At 40.0% G+C, this 16,965-nt stretch overlaps 1 protein-coding gene across 3 annotated transcripts in view; it reads left to right on the top strand.

The window, feature by feature from the left end:
- Positions 1 to 14,954, top strand: part of Pid1 (phosphotyrosine interaction domain containing 1) — a 220,859-nt gene extending 205,905 nt beyond the window's left edge. For all 3 annotated transcript variants that reach the window (XM_074071916.1, XM_074071915.1, XM_074071917.1), the window contains exon 3: positions 12,921 to 14,954. In XM_074071916.1, the coding sequence (XP_073928017.1) occupies positions 12,921 to 13,397 (477 nt within the window). In that variant the 3' untranslated portion in view covers positions 13,398 to 14,954. The remainder of the gene's footprint in view (positions 1 to 12,920) is intronic.
- The last annotated feature ends 2,011 nt before the right edge of the window (positions 14,955 to 16,965 follow it).

Genomic DNA, 16,965 nt, shown 5'->3' with positions numbered 1-16,965 from the left:
GACAATGCATAACATATAATATTTGCTCTTTGGAATCATTCTTTAGAGTAGTGATTGTTTGCTTTATAAAACATCATTTCAGAGCTCTTTAGGAATATGATATCTGAGTAATAACTATGCATAGTTTCTCCCACTTTCAATTATTGATGCTATCATCATAATTTAAATCCCAAAGCTATGCAAACACATCTTAGGTTAAGGACAGCTTAGCTACCACAGACTCCAGACTCCTTTTAGAATGTTTAACAAGCCTTGGCAGAATGTTACTTTTCCATGTCCCTGGCCAGGTTTTGGTATCAGTATGGACACTTGAAGAAATAGCCAGAGAAAATATAACTGATACAAGAATGAAAGATAGTAAGTCCAAATTCTCTTCAGGTGAAGGGATTAGGGAAGTGGAAAGAGCTATGTGCTACATCTTGCTTTTTCAGAGGCCAGCTGTGTGATTTGAGACAAGTGTCTTCAAATTTGGGGCATCAGAATCACAAAGTAGGATGTTAGATTGATATGAATGGCTTCATTTTTTTCTAAAAGGCTCATAATACTAGTGACATACTGTTGACTCATTGGAGCTATGTTGCAAAATAATGGTTAGTACTTTTTTAAACTCTGGGGAATCTTGCTGTTAAGCTCTCTAAAATACAGAAAGAAGTCACCAAGGAAAGGTACCACTAGACACCAGTCAGCCTAAAACAACTCATACTTTTACTACAAGATTTCAACAAAAAACAGACTGGTTTGGTGTTCCAGAAACATTCTCAGAGTGGAACCCCAGGCATGTCAAATGAATCCAAATCCTGTATGTCCAGTCATCCTGGTAAATATAAGTTACTGGTGGCACTCTTAACTGCTAGTCTGTTTTCTTTGGGAGGTAAAGCTGCCTTGGGTCTTCTGTCTTTCTGCCTCCCATCCAACTTCCTCAGGTACCTTCCACCTTTCCAAAGTCCTTGGACACCTGGTTCACCCCAGCCCCATCTCAGGAAGCCAAACTACCATTAGTATAGAGGTTAATGAGCCGTTGAGGACACACCTTGATACGAGGAACAAATTCTTAGTGGGACTCTTTCATTCTACTGTGCTGTGTGAAGGGAAAGCCCTTTATGGACTCGAGAGATGCTTTCTAGGCTTTTTGAAGGTGTTGACATTTGCACAGTCTTCTCCATAAGACAAGCCTTACCCATGTCATGCCGAGCGCTGTAACTTTAGAGATAATCTTTATCTGTGTGCTTGTCAACCGGGCAGAGAGGTTTTTTTTTTTTTTATCAGTTTTGTTCCCTATCTATCCTGCTGCTAAGAGCAGGGCCCTTTCCTAGTAGGTGCTCAATCAACTTACATTGAATGTCTGACTTCATGTTAACAAAATTAATTTTCAATTCCAAAGCTTATCACTTCCATTTGCTTCCTTTAACAGCCATTTCTTTGAAATTGCTATAATTAGATTAGGATATGACCATCATCCTTCATCCCTGTGAATCAATTTTCAAGGCTCCTCCCACATTTTATTTTCTTCTATGAAGGCGGGGCTTTAATGTGTATCCATCTAAATGACTGTATGTTAGACATGGGTGAGGAGGCCTTCCAGGGAGATAATGGAAGGAGTGGCCAACAGCTTCTGAGATGCTGGTGGCCAATACCTTGCTTTTGGCTTGTGAAGTAGGAACCCAGCAAAAGAAAACATAGTTCATTCACTAAAAATACACCTGAGAAAGTGATTGTAAGTTCAGTTTTTTTTTTCCTTTGCCAACCAAATAATTGGTTACCTTTCACCAGTCTCCTCATCTATAGAACTAAGGCAATAATAATACCTAAACTTTAGAATTATTATAAGGGCGAATGAGCTGTATGAATCATTTAGATCAGAACCTGGCATAAAGCACACCAGGAGGAAATGCCAGCAACTGGTCTTGTTGCTGCTGCTTTTGCTGATTTTTAGGAGCCACGGAATTGTTTCTAGTCTCTTCTTATTGTAATCCCTCTCCACTCTTCTAGAACCTCCCAAATCTATTATTTTTCAGACAAAAACTTCATATGTTTCACTGTGAACATTGTTCATCCTTTAATAACTTCTTCACTGCTCTGCTTAAAGCATGCACTTCGTGTTCATAATTAGCAAATCAGTGTTTGTCTTTGGGATGGTCAATTGACTGACATGTGGTCCCCACTCCTCACAATGTCTAGTGGAGTTTTGCAACTCTATGGCCAGCAAGAAAGGCATGAATTCAAGCTGAGTTATAAATCTCTGTTTACCCTTTCCCTTTTCTTTAAAATATACAGGCAAGAATCATCGTGAGAGGAGAGTTTCATTCTGGTATTTGGGCCACAGTTAAGACTAGCTCTTGTTTTTCTCATCCTCTATCTTGTAACCTAAAGGCCATTATGATTTCCACTTAAGTTTTTTCCATCCTCTGTTACTATCATGTTATTTTATATCAGCTGGGGAAAGATAGTCTCCTTCAGACAACAAACTAATAGCAAAATCTTTTCCACCCCAAGAAAAGCCTCTAGAGAGTCTTTATTTTTGATGTGCCATTTTTGAGGATCCCAGAGGTAAAATGCGCCAAAGTAGTGCTTGTAAAGCTGGACTGAGCATCTTGAAAGGCTGAAGTCCCTAGGAAACCAGCCAGGCGCTTGGATTCTTACTTGGTCCTCCATCCGTGCCACATTCTCCTTAGGGGCCCTTGTCACTACTATTCTCATCCCACTGTCCAGACTGGCATTAGGCAGTCAGGTTGCAAATGGGGGCTTTTCAGGACAGAGTGAAATATGGATAGGCCACCAGGAGAAAAGAGCAGTGCTGGCTTGGCAAAAAGGACAAATGTCAAGCAACCAGGGCTTGTTTTTGCCACAGTGGAACAAGGAATGGTGATTCATGAATGCAGACCTGGCTGGAGGGTTGGAAAACTCATGGTTCTGAGAACACAGGTCTTTGCTGATCTGAAACCATTAGCACTGCAGATACTGCTCTGGAGGGCCCTTTGTCTCCAGAGCCTCTGTATGTTATTATATGCTGCAAGTATCCTCAAATATCCTCTTCAGTCAGGGTTGGGCAAAACCCATCGAGACTCATCACAGATGTCTACTTGGAGTGTCAGTTTATACCACTGAATGACACATTAGGAAACTTTCCTTTCCTGCTGTTTATTTCTCTCAGAATGATTCATTTCTAATATGTTTCTTGCCTGTCTCTGTAGCTGTAGAAAAGATGCTGGTATTTAGCACATATTTCCAACTGGTTTTTACTCCTCCTGAAGGCCCTTCTTGTCATCTTACAAGTCCTCTATCCCCCAGCATGAGTGGTGATGGCTTAAAAAAGTCTGTATACCATTTTGTACAAATTTAGTGATCAATTTTGTGACTTGGTATTTCCTGTCGCTTTGTGGCTTCAGAAGATTGCACTTCTTAAAGATAGTGCTTAGAAGGGACTCATTCATCTAGAAAATACTCACCCCTTTCATAGACAAACAGGATAGCAGGACTCTCATTAACCAAACTTGACATGGGTGCACAGCCATGTTGGTGGCGGGCCCTCCTGCAGCAGCTTTGTGCGTACTGAGTCCTGTGTTCTTTCTCTGAGGCAGGACATGCCACAGTGAAACGAGGAAGAGCTATTTCCCACGTGAGGACAACTGTGGCAAGAAGGGACCTCTCTGTATGTTTTTAGAGCAAATCCCTATGGCAGTTTTGATAGAAACATATACAGGTATTTTATACAGGTATAATACCCAATATTACAGGGTTTCTGTTTATTAAAACCTATATACTCCTCAACTCGATGTACATAGGATGCATGGTTGCATGCCTAATGTAATGGAATTTTGGTATTTTGAGAAAATTAATTCAAATTTTAATTTGTTTATATTGACAGATCATCATTGGACACTTTCATGGGATACCACATTTATACATTATGTAATGATCAGCTCAGAGTATTCCGGTTATCCGTTGTCCTAGACATTAGTCATTTCATGATGAGAACATTCAAAATCTTTTCTTTTAGCTATATTGAACCATATGATTCAGTATTATTGAGTGTAACCACCTTCTGTTCAATAGCACACCAGAGCATGTTCTTCCCATCAGGCTGGGACTTCGTATCTTTATAGCTCAGCAATCTTTCCTTAGCCCCCAGTGAGCACTGTTCTGCTTTCTACTTCTGTAACCTTAGCATTGTTAAAGTCCACATTCCTATCATTTGTAGCAACAGGGAGGAACTAGAGACCATAATGTTAAATGAAATAAGCCAACCACAGAGTGACAATTTTTTTAAAGTTTTTACTCTATTTTCCTAAAAAAACAATGATGCCATAAGGTACATTTCTATCAAACCATATTTTAATAGAAGTATTGAAATATTAGTAAATACTTTTATTTGCAAAAAATTCAATTTTCAAAAGCTTGAATAGTGTTTTTCAGTGACTTAAAGTCAACATGTATGGGTTAATGCTGAGCTCTAGAGAACTTAATGGAAGCAACAGGAACTATGTAGACAGGCAGTAAATAAATTGAGTTGCTAGGGAAAATTACATAGACCTAAGTGAGGATTCTGGAACATACACCATTATAGAAGATAGTAGGGCAAATTTAAAAAGTAATTCTGAAGTGAGACTGTCTTCATATTCATTTCATCATTTTGCATCCCATTTTTAGGAAAATGTGATTCAAATCATTCTTTTCAATTAATTTCTGGGGAAAATACTCAAATGACAGTTTCCCTATATTTCTTCAACAAGAAGCAACTTGATAACATTTCTTTGTATTTATGTAATCTCATGAAGATTAAGACATTATAAAACTCCATCAAGGTAACCAGAGTTTCACTGACTTCTCCCTAGGCTTAGTCAGTATCATACAATATACCCTGTAAGTGATGTTTTGTGTTAACTAGACACTGAAGGAAGGAACCAGAGGGCATTCATTGCTGGGACTGTTTAGGAAGTTTTGAGCAGGACCAGTTCATTTTACTCAAGAAGACTAAGCCAAGAGGTTTTCCATGGCTGAGTTGTGCAGACCCCTGTACCACCAAGCAGTAGGGATGAAGCTGCTGTTTCTAGAGAACTGACCAGCCTCCAGCATGGAGGGTCGTACTGATGAGATGTGTTCATAGGAAGGGCACGTGTGCCTACCCTCACTCTGTGGCCTCTGTTGCACATTGTGGTTGAAAGCAGATGTAAATTGAGTGTTCCCAGCAAACACTTGTTATCCACATCCACCCTTGTGAATATTGAAGTGGAGGGGAGTGGTCACACAGTCCACCTTTTGAAGGTTTAATAACACTGGACTTTGCAAATGAAACTAGCAAGATATTTAGAATTAATTCTAGAACACTTTGATTGATGATTCTGTGTGCACAGAGAACTCTTGGAAGGATGCCGACAGTATTCACTTCTTTAAAACATTATTTTCCTTGGTTTAGTGTTTTAAGAAATTACACCTTTTTATTTTTAGACAATAAAAATTTGTGCTCCACTTTATCTGGGAATTTAAAAGGATGTCTGGCTCTTACTTTCTGCAATTAGAAGATAAGAATAAACTTTTTATTAGAAACGGCTGGATGTACATTGGCCTGGAAGAGAGTTCATTTACACAAGTGCCAGACGATAGAAGGCTCTTAATTCTTCGGGAGAGTCCACTTGCATGCAGGATGCCCATACACAGCCAACGTTTCTTTTATGGTATAAAGATGGGAATAATGGATAAATGGCTCTCCTCTTACAGCAAAGTAGTGTCTTTGAATGCTCTTTCTTCTGTGCCATTTTCCTCAGAGATCATTAAAATGTTTCTGACAGCCCAGCACTTTTCTGTGAAAAATTTGTATCCACATGTCACCACCTCACTGTTAAAGTGGTTCTGGATACATCTTCTTCTGGATTGAAGGCTCTGGGTTACAGTGAGTTAGGAATGGTAATTCTACATCCTGACCCAGAGTCTTCAGTGACTCTTATAGGTGCAATGTGCTTTATTATCATTAAATATAACACAAATATTAATTATTTACTTGTTAGTGTCTATGGGTTTGATTTGGCTGTGGGCATATGGTTATTTAAGACTTTAAACAGTTAATATTTAGTGCATTGTTCACCTGTCGGTGGCGAAAGTGGGCCACAACTGAGTGCAGGTTACTCTTGTGAGTTTAATACCAAGAGGTTGCATTGATACATTACGCTGTGCCTCTGAGTTTTTGAAATGTTTTTGGGAATATCTACATATTATTAAGTAGTTTAGTCTTATTAAACTCTTTGAGATAGTAACCTCTGCTCGACTCTTCTCCCAAGCACACCTCCAAAATAAAACTTTATTTCCCTTAAAATCTTTGGTTTATAGATAATAAATATTTAGAAGGAGAATTACATTTTTCTTAGTTGTCGAAGTTTTACCACTATGAAGTTGCTTTCGGTTGGAATGAATCATCTACAGGTTCTCATAAAGTTTTTTTAAGGAAGTTTTAATTATATCATGATGCAAGTCCCTGTATAACTTTAGGAAGAAATGCATGTGTGTACGTGTGTGGGCACATGTGTGTGTACAAGAGAGAGTAGGCATAAATGAGACCAAAGGAGATGCCCTCCCTCCAGAGGATTTTTCTATCAAATATAAACATAGAACATAGTTATTTACAGTGTCAATGAAGAGTAAGAAAGAATATGCTTTCACTCCAAGCACCAAAACTGGTTTCCCCAACAGATATATATATATATATTTTTTTCTTTTATTATTCATATGTGCATACAAGGCTTGGTTCATTTCTCCCCCCTGCCCCCACCCCCTCCCTCTTCCCCCCAACCCCTCAATACCCAGCAGAAACTATTTTGCCCTTATTTCTAATTTTCCCCAACATATATTTTTAAAGATTTTTTTTGTGGTGAAATACATACAACATAAATGTTACAATCTTAACCATTTTGAGTATACATTTCGGTGGTATTGATGCAACCATGACCACCATCCATCTCCATGCCCTTTTCATCTTGCAAGACAGAAACTCTATACCCTAAAAAAATCACTCTCCCTTCCCCTCTTCCAAGCCTCCAGTCACCACCATTCTGATTTCTGTCTCCATGAGTTTCAACTTATACTTCATATAAATGAGGTTACAGTATTTGTCTTTTTGTGACTAGCTTATTTCTGTTCGCACAGTATCTGCAAAGGTCATCCATGTAGTAGCATACGTCTCAATTTCCTCCCCTTTTAAGGTTGAATAATACTCTGCTCTATGTATCGACCACATTTTGCTTATCCATTGGTGTACTGGATACTTGGTGTTGCTGTCACATTTTTGCTATCATTCATGAACTTGGTGATAAAAATACCTTGTGAACACCCTCCTTTTAGTTCTTTTGGGCAATATCTAGAAGTGGAACTTCCGAATCATTTGATCATTCCATTTTAATTTCTTTTTGATGAATCGCCATGTTGTTGGCTACTGTGTTTTGAAAATGGTTTGTGGTCCCAAGGGTGTCATTTTTAGGAGGTTCTAGAGCTTCTGGAAGGTGGGACCTAGGTGGGACCTACTGGGACCTTTGGTAGTTCTTGGGCAAGGTTATAGTTATAAAAGGACCAAACCTGGCCATCAGCCCCTCATCTGCATCTTTCTCTCTGCTTCTGTTCAAGATGTGATCACTTTCCTCTGCATGCACCTCTGCCATCAGATGAGGCCATCAGCCACACTTACCAGAGCCTACACCCATGCCCCCACCCTAATCTTGGACTTTGAACATCTAACACTTTAAGATAAATCAACCTTTTAAAAAAATATGTAGCCCGTGTCAGGTACTTCACTTATTAAAATCCCATTAGTGATGAAAAGCTGATTAATGCCCTGTGTCCAATGTGTGCTAACACACTGCTTTACGTTTCCACCTCATGGTGCCATGAAAGCCCAGTCTCTCCATGTCCTCACCAATGCTGGTTATTTTGTGATTTTGTTGATAGCAGCCACCCTAATGAGGGTTGGAGGTGCTATCTTTTTCTTGTTTGGATATGCATTTTTCTAATAATTAGTAATTTGAACATCTTTCATGTGCTATTGGCCACGTGTATCGTTGGAAGCGAAATATCTACAAAATTCCTCTGCTCATTTATTGTTGTTGTTTCCAGTACAGGGGTATGAACTCAGGACCTTGTGCTTGTAAGGCATATCTTCAGTCCTTTACTTTTTTTGTTTTAGGTATTTTTAGGAAAAGGTTTCACATTTTTTTGTTGTTGTTGGAGGCTGGTGCTATCCTCCTACCTACTCCTCCTGAATAGCTGAGACGACAGGTGTGCACATCACACCCACCTTGTTGGTTGAGATGGAATCTCACTAACTTTTTGCCTTGGCTGGCCTTGAACCTTGATGGTCCTGATCTCCATCTCCCATATAGCTGAGATTACATGGAAGGAAGTACCACTCCTGATCTTTGCCTGTTTTCAAATCAGGTTATTTTTTCCATTGTTGACTTTTAGTTCTTTATATATGCTGGACATTAACTCCTTGTCAGATTTATGATTTGCAAGTATTTCCCCCATTCTGTGGGTTGCCTTTTTAATCTGTTGATATTATCTTAATGCACACTTTAATTTTTTTATAAAGATTGATTTGTGTATTTTTTGTTTGTTACCTGTTTCTTTAGTGTTATATTTAGAAACATCATTGCCAAATCCACTGTCAAGAAGCTTTTGTCCTTGTTTTCTTCTGTTGCCTTAGGTCATTGATCCATTTTGACCTGGTATAAAGTAACAGTCTAACTTCTTCTTGTTCATGTGGGTATCCAGTTTTTCTGGTATAAAGTAACAGTCTAACTTCTTCTTGTTCATGTGGGTATCCAGTTTTTCTGGCACTGTCTGTTGAAAGACTGCCCTTTCCCCTTCGCATAGTCTTGTTGAAAATCATTTGACCAAATATTTGTCTATTTCTGAGCTCTCTGTTCTGTTCTACTGGCCTTTCTTCTGTCTGCTTCAAACCAACTTTGTAGTCCCTCTAGGAAATTTTTCATTTTGGTTATTGTACTTTCAGCTCAAAAACTTCTTTTTTCTTTGTTTTCAGGCTTTCTATCATTTATTGATTTTTAAATTTTGTTCATACATAACATTCTGGATTTTCTTTCTTTAGTTGTTTGAATATTTTTATAATGGTTGTTTTAAAGTCTTTGTCCAGTGGATCTGCAGCAGTGCTTTTTCAGGGACAGTTTCTATTGATTTTTTTTGTTTAACCATTGAACAGAACATACTTTCCTGTTTCCTAGTTTTGCATTGTGAAAATTGTACTTTTGAATCAAAGAATGTGGTGACTGTGGAAATCAGCTTCTCTGCCTCCCAGGGTTTGCTGTGTTTGTCAGAGGCTTTGTATTGAGCTTGTGTGACTCATGTGGTTGGCTCTATGCCAAGGGTGAGCCTGAGGTGTCAAGTTAAGTCTTCTTTGATTGTTTCTGAGCCAACTCTTTCCCCTGGACTATGTGGTCACTTCTGAGCTTTCCCATGTATGCAGATGTTTTAAAAAGTCTTAATCTTTAATACCTAGACCCCAAAAGAAGAAAAAGGGAGAAATGAAAGTGGAGGTATCCCTCTTAAATTCCCTGGAAGTCAGTTGAGCTGGAGGGGAAAAAGTCTTACAGCAATGAGGGGAAGTGCAACAATAATACAGTCCCCTTCGTTGTCTGCATCTGTGACATAGAAGCAGCAATCAGAGTACGGACTTCTGTATGCCGTGTGCAGGTGGCTCCAGGATCATATGTGCTTTTCACAGGGCTGGAAGTGGGAAGTGGGTGGTGGCTAGTGTGCTAACAGCTGAAATTGACCAAATTTACTCAAATTTATCTTCTAAACTTTCAGAGTTGCAAGCTTTCAATAGACATCAGAGTTCCACAAAAAGAGCTTTCTCAGGCCGTTTTTGTCATGTGGGAAAGAGATTCCTAGTGCTTTGTAGTCTGCCATCTGGCCAGAATCTTCTTCCCAAGTATGTGCCTTTAAACTATCCAAAACCAAAGGTGTCAAGCCAGGTGTGATGACACACAGCTGTACTCCCAGCACCGGGGAGGCTGAGACAGGAAGATCTCAAGTTTAAAGCCAAGCTGGGGCTACATTACGAGTCCAAGGCCAGGCTGGCACACAGGAACACATAGCAAAATCTTGTCTCAGAAAACCAAAGGAAAATAGGATGTCATAGGAAGGAATTAAGTACTGACACGTGCCACAACTTGGATGAGCTTTGATAACTTCATGCTAAGTAGAAGAAGTCAGATGAAAGTTCACACATTGTTGTGAAACTGTCTAAAATGCCTGATGATAGAGGCAGGCAGCAGATTAGTGGTTGTATTGTGGATAGGATCTGTGGCTTAACTGCTTAATGAGTAGGGGGTCTCCTTGGAGGAGTGATGAAAATGTTTTGGAACTACATAAAGCTAATAGCTGAACAATATCGTGGTGTACTACATACTACGTAATCACATGCTTTAAAATTGCCAGTTTTAGGTTATGTGAATATCACTTCCATTTAAAAAAAATGACAAGGATGTCATAGAGTTCCATAAACAGAAAGCACATTTTCAGAAAGTATTACTCAAGAAACATGTTGTGTGTTCTCTCACAAATCAGTCTTTTTATTGTGACTCTGACCCTGAGTGACAGATAGCAAGCTGTTCAGCTGATTACTCTCCTTGGGGACTGTGGGTGCTTGGAGAACCTGAGTCACTTTCCTCCTTCAACCTGTGGCAGGTATTGCCAGTTTTATCCCTGCAGGATCATTCCCATCTCCTCCTGTCCTTTCACACACCTCTCTCTACTCCTAAAAGCACGCCACCCTTGCCTCTTGACTAGTTTCTGCTGTTGGTCAGCCCTCCCTTTCCCCCTTTCTTCTTGGCATCAGGCACATCTTCTGAGTTTATTCCCTCTGTCACATCTGCACACTCCTGGGCGTAGCTCTTTGGTGGCATTCCATCAGGAGCACTGGAGTCCCAACTGCTCAGACAGCATGCAGGGCCCTCCCTCAAGCTCAGCTTCTTCCCATCCATCAGTGCTTAGAGGCTCTTCTCTGACTACTCCAGTCCTGTTTCCTGGAGTGTGGTCATGCTAGAGTAGTCTGTTTCCTCATTTGGGACCTTCCCTGCTGCAGCCTGGCTCTTCCTGCTCCCTGCTGCTCCCTACCTCTTTTTGCCTCATGCACTCCTACCTATAATTTGAGACCTGATCCCTTGACACCCAGTGACTGATCTCCCTGAGACTTCCGTCCTCAGGGGGCCATCACTTCTTCTGCAGAATGCTCCAGGTACTTCACCGTGTCCCATGCCAGCCCTCTTCATGGTCTGCCTTTGCATCACTGTCATATCTGTGTGCCCAAAGGCTTAGAGATTTGTCCAGAACCATCCGTATGGATTTAAACCTTGCTTGCTTTGCTTGTCAAAAAGACTGCTCTGAATGAATATCCAGTTACTTTCTTCCTACTGATTTTTGACCCATCACAATTACACATCACACCCACGTTGCTGTTGTGTGTTGTGTGAAATTGATTCCCAAGAATATTTCAGGAATGTACAGTACCCATACTCTTACTAAAAAGTTACGTCTGTTGGTTAGTTTACTTTAAGACAATGGTTTTTACAATCTAGCCCAGACTGACTTCAAACTTGTGATCCTCTTGCCTCAGCTTCTCAAGTGCTAGGATTATAGGCATGACCTACTACACCTGGCAAGAGTTACCTTTTTATCATTTCTTTTCTGGTGCTGGGGGTGGAACCCACACCCTTGGGCCTAGTAGGCAAGCACTCTACACCGAGCTCTATCCTCAGCCGGAAGTTACCTTTTTTTAAGGGACTATCCAAGTTACTCTTATTTCAAGACAACTGAGCACAAAAGGCCACAGCAGTACCTGACTTCTAAGTTATAAGTCTTTCATGTGGAGCCTTCATAGTCCCACTAAATAGAGCCATGGTTGTGCAGTCACTGTGACCAAATGTTCTTTCCCAGTTCTCCCCATTTTCATGGGCACGTTTTCTGGACTACCATTTCTTACATTCATCGTATTTGTATCTGTGTCACTAACCTTAAATCTAATCATGTACAATTTTGTATTATTTCTTAACTGATCCCTTCAGTTTTATGCATTTCCTTAGTGCCTATGTCTAACTGGAAGCAGTTCTACCCATTTTGATGAATGAAAAAAAAAGATACATACCTTCTTGATAAATAAGTTTTTTAAAAGACAGTATTTAAATCATTGGGGATTATTTTTCTTAGTTTTAGTATTTCCTGTCTAGCTAGTTGATAAATCAGCATTCTAGTTTTATCTCACCCTTCATTTTTTATCACATAACCAAAGGCCCATCAGTTCACAAACTTTAGGTTGAAAACAGCTAGGCACTGCTGAATTTAAAAAATTATCTTAGAAGGGAAGACATTCACGCTTTGGGCTATAATTTAAACAGCATAGTTTTTGTATCTTTGGCCTTTGCTAGAAGCAAGCAGCCTAACTGAAACCAACTGAAAGACTTGGAAAGAGAATCCGACTAGGAGATAAATTTAATAAAGGTTTTGTTTTTCAGATGCAACATCCTTTTGATTCCTTCCTATCATCCAATTCTGCACATGTTTGGCTGAAAATAAACTTTGAGTGACCTTATGATTTTTAAAGAAATGCCAAATTAAATAAAAGATCACAATCACTCATTTTTAATTTAAAAGGGGATTAGGGAGGGAGAATAGTTCTCTAGATCTCTAGATACTAGGTTTTTTAAAAATCTAACTTTATTTAAAGACTCTGTCTATAGTTGTCAAATAGGCAACTTGTTAGGCAGAAAGGTCGAAATTCTGATGAGCGTTCTTCTTCCAGGGGATAAGAAGGAGCATCTGCCCAACTCCAATAGGACGTTGGGAGTGTTCGTCCCATCAACTCATTTAGTCTATCTGAGTGCAGAGCTTCTGCTGACCTCTCCCTTGCTTCCTCTCTGCAGGTCACCTATCTGGGGAAAGTATCTACCACGGGCATGCAGTTTTTGTCGGGGTGCACAGAGAAGCCAGTCATTGAGCTCTGGAAGAAGCACACACTTGCTCGAGAGGACGTCTTTCCAGCTAATGCTCTTTTGGAAATCCGCCCATTTCAAGTGTGGCTGCATCACCTTGACCACAAGGGTGAGGCCACAGTCCACATGGATACCTTTCAGGTGGCCCGCATTGCCTACTGCACAGCTGACCACAACGTGAGCCCCAACATCTTTGCCTGGGTTTACAGGGAGATCAATGATGACCTGTCCTACCAGATGGACTGCCATGCTGTGGAGTGCGAGAGCAAGCTCGAGGCCAAGAAGCTGGCCCATGCTATGATGGAGGCCTTCAAGAAGACTTTCCACAGTATGAAGAGTGATGGGCGGATCCACAGGAACAGCTCATCTGAAGAGGTTTCCCAGGAATTGGAATCTGATGATGGCTGAATGAATTTGAGATGTTCCAGCAAAGGCAGCAACGGTCAAGTTCCAGATAATAGATGAATACACAATGATTCAAATTTGGGATGAAAAGACTGCCAAACTATTGGCTGATCATGCTTCTTAAATTCAGAAGAGCAATTCTAAATCTAAAGAAATGTATCATTAAAGTAATTACGTGACATTGAAATCTGCTGCTGCTGTGACTGTGAGGAGGGTGGGAGTGCGGATGGGGAAGAAGGCTGTAGACTCTCATCTTGTTCTTTTGTCTCATATTCCAACACCTTCTTGTGGGAGAGCTCCATGCCAGTTTTCACCCCTCTCAGGCATGTACTCTGTGGGTATAATTTGAGGGACCATTTCAATCTGCCTTATGAAATCCAACACAAATGTCTGAGGCACCTGTGGGATCCCTAGGAGGGTGGCTGGTGCAGTGCCGATGCTGGGGTGGAGGCCACAGTGTGGAAGGAACACTTCAGGGTGACAAGAGCTGCTCTCCCATGGCATGTTGTAGACTCCCTCGGTATGCAAATCAGCACGGCCTTTATTGAGCTTTACAACTAACAACCTGATAGTTGGCAGTTAGATAGCAGTTAAAGATAATGCTTTTATTTACATGAATATATCAAGTAGTACCCTCTTATTGTATTCACTTCATCTATTTTCTTAGAATACTTGCAACTACTAATGATCTCTTCCCTCCTCCTGCACCATCCAGTCTCTTTCCCCTTCCAGTTACCCAAGAGATATGGATTCACACCACTGGACACCAAAAGGGAAGAACATAACCAAGCAAATGAAATAAACAATAAACAAACCAACCAGGACTTTCAAACAACAAAAACCCCAGAAAAAGGGAATGAGAAACAAACTGTATGGAGGTTGTCCTTTTTTCCAGCCCTAATTTTTGGTAACTTACTTGGTTGATGGTCCTGTTGGATGACCCCTCCATAGTGAACTTCAGATGCCAAGGAGTCCTTGCCCCCATCACTCAGCACTGCACTCAAATAGGGAATGAATTAGATACACTCGGCTTATCTAGAAAACCCATGCCCATCTTAACCTAAAGGGAACTCTTGTTACCTTAAAGTTGGTGACATCTTAGAGTTATTAGTGTTCATTGTTTCTAATGAGAAGTTCTCACTAAGATAGCCTGAGATTTTTCAGTTTCACAAATCTTTAAAGACCATTGAGTCAACATGGAATGAAATTCAAATTATTTCAGGCTGAGAGCAAATGATTACTCTATAAGTCTCTTTTTGTTCTTGGTAATATTAGGGGCACTGAGGCACCTTAGAAGCCTTAAATGAGAGCTAATCTAATGCAGAGAGTAATGGTGTCAGTATTTTGGTCTGTGTACCTGTGTGTCCATGTATGCATTTGTGTGTGTGTCTGTATGTCCCCCATATGTGGGTCCAGTTTTCAGGCATGTACAATAAGCATGGAGTCATACTGAGGAGGACTCATCTCCTGAAGATGTGCTTGTTGCTTTATGACATATGTAAACTATTCTTTAGCATAAATGCTTTCACTCCTTAATAAAAATATGTTTGCGTTATTAAAGCTGAGGAGTTTATGTGTGTTTCCTTTTTCAAGCAGTGAAACTCTGAGGTGCAAAACAGATCAAGTTGAGTAAACAGGACAATTCTGTCTAAATTTTTATTAAAACATGGTCACAAATAACCCATTACTTGATTGTGTTTAAAAATCTTGTTCAATATGTTTTTAATGGCTGGCCTGCCCCTTAATTGAGATGGTAAGATATCAACAGTTGAAATTGTTGTTTAGTATGATGGACTTATTTCAGAGGAGAACCCTCCAGAACATTTTGCAAATAATTGCTAGCTATAAAATCCCCTGTACATCTTTGGAGAACCTACACTTAAATTCTGGGAGGTAAGCCCTGAGTAATTCCTTCAGAGGAGACTGGTTAAAAATGTCTCTCCAGGGCCATGATTCCTCCGAATGGCTTCATTAATCAAGCAAGGCAGGTGGCCAGGGAGCTGGCTGTTTTCAGAAATGCTCTTCATGGAATTAGTAACAAAAATAAGGGCTTTTAAGGTGAAAATACCGTGCTCGCTAAAAGATGAACTCTTGTGAGAATTATTATGAGCCTCCCCTGATTGAAATAGCGTTTCTTTCTAGTGGAAATTTTCCCTATTTCAGTTTAACTTTGTTATCCTTGAATATATCTCTAAAAGGAAGAACAAGAAACCAGCCAGCATATGTCTCAAAACAATGCTATTTTCCTGTCTGAGTGAAAGTTAAGCTGAATCCCAAACACATACATGGTTACTTATTGCGAAAGACTTTTGCTAGAATTGTCCGCAGGATAACTAAGAATGACATGCTATGTAGTTGGCTTGGATGATAATTGCATGAGATTCTGCGTGGAATGATTGATAAGCGGTTGAACAATAAGTACACAATGATATCTTTCAATTAGCTAATGGAATTCTTTTGTGGTACCCAGTTGTAATTCCTCTCAGAGGCATGGTCCAGATTTAAATGCTTTGCACTGACCTTCCATACTCTACCTTTTATTCTAGTGGCCACAGAGCACTGTCATGTGCACTAACTCCCTTGGTCCTCAAAGGTATCCTTTAGGTGGCATGGCAGTTACTTTGGAGTGGAGGAATCTGGGGCTTACAGAGGCTACAATACTCAGCACAGATGGGTTGTATTTCATGAGTTGAGATCCCTCTGATGGCTGCTCCAAAGCTATTCCTGTGTTTAGGCAAAATCCATTCCTGTTGAAACCTTCCTAGATTATTTTAAAATAGCATACTAAACCATCCTAAATAAATATTCTTTGCTATTCAAATTTGAAAGTATTTTTTGGCAGGGATAGAGTTTTAAAAGCCAAGCCCCAAGAAGTTTTATTTGATCACAGATAAATAATACAAAGTTGCTTGCATATTTTCCTGGCTGTGGACGATGGACACAATTTTCTACCTCTTTTGTTTGCTTTGTTTTTCTCAGGACCTATTAAAAGTCTAAATCTGTTACAGGATTCTACAATTTCCTTCCACGTTATCCATCACACTTTTAAACCACATGTTTATTTATATAATTGTGTAAATGTCTGTTGAATTGCTTGGGTGTTAAATGTGTTTAAGATAGGTTCTCTTTTGCTCATGTGTTTTATCCCCCTGCTTCTCTGGCAGGACCAGGCACCTGGGAGGAACCCATTCTCTATCTGTTAGCTGGCAGGCAGGATGGGGATGGAGGGATACACAGAAATCATTGCTTTTCATTGATTCCCAAATTCTAGGACAGAATCCTGGGACACTGACCACCTTGCCCACTTTCCTCAAAGGTGATGAGAAAACAGCTTTTTACTGAAGAAAAACGTTGCCCCTTGCCTAGCTACAAAAAGAAATCTAGGCTACTTTAGATAGAAAAAATGTTAGCTAAAAACCACACAATGGAAATAGGACAGACATTATCCAAAGGAAGCAGACAGATAATATATTACAAGGCAACTGTGTTTAGCAGATTACAGCACTTTTGTCAGAGTTGTTTCTGTTTATTTCTATCACTGAAAAAGAAGAGAGAAAGAAAATATTGAAGG

This window comes from Castor canadensis, chromosome 4 (genome assembly GCF_047511655.1).
Source record: "Castor canadensis chromosome 4, mCasCan1.hap1v2, whole genome shotgun sequence".
NCBI classification, from domain to species: domain Eukaryota; kingdom Metazoa; phylum Chordata; class Mammalia; order Rodentia; family Castoridae; genus Castor; species Castor canadensis.
This window is presented reverse-complemented; position numbering and strand designations above follow the sequence as displayed.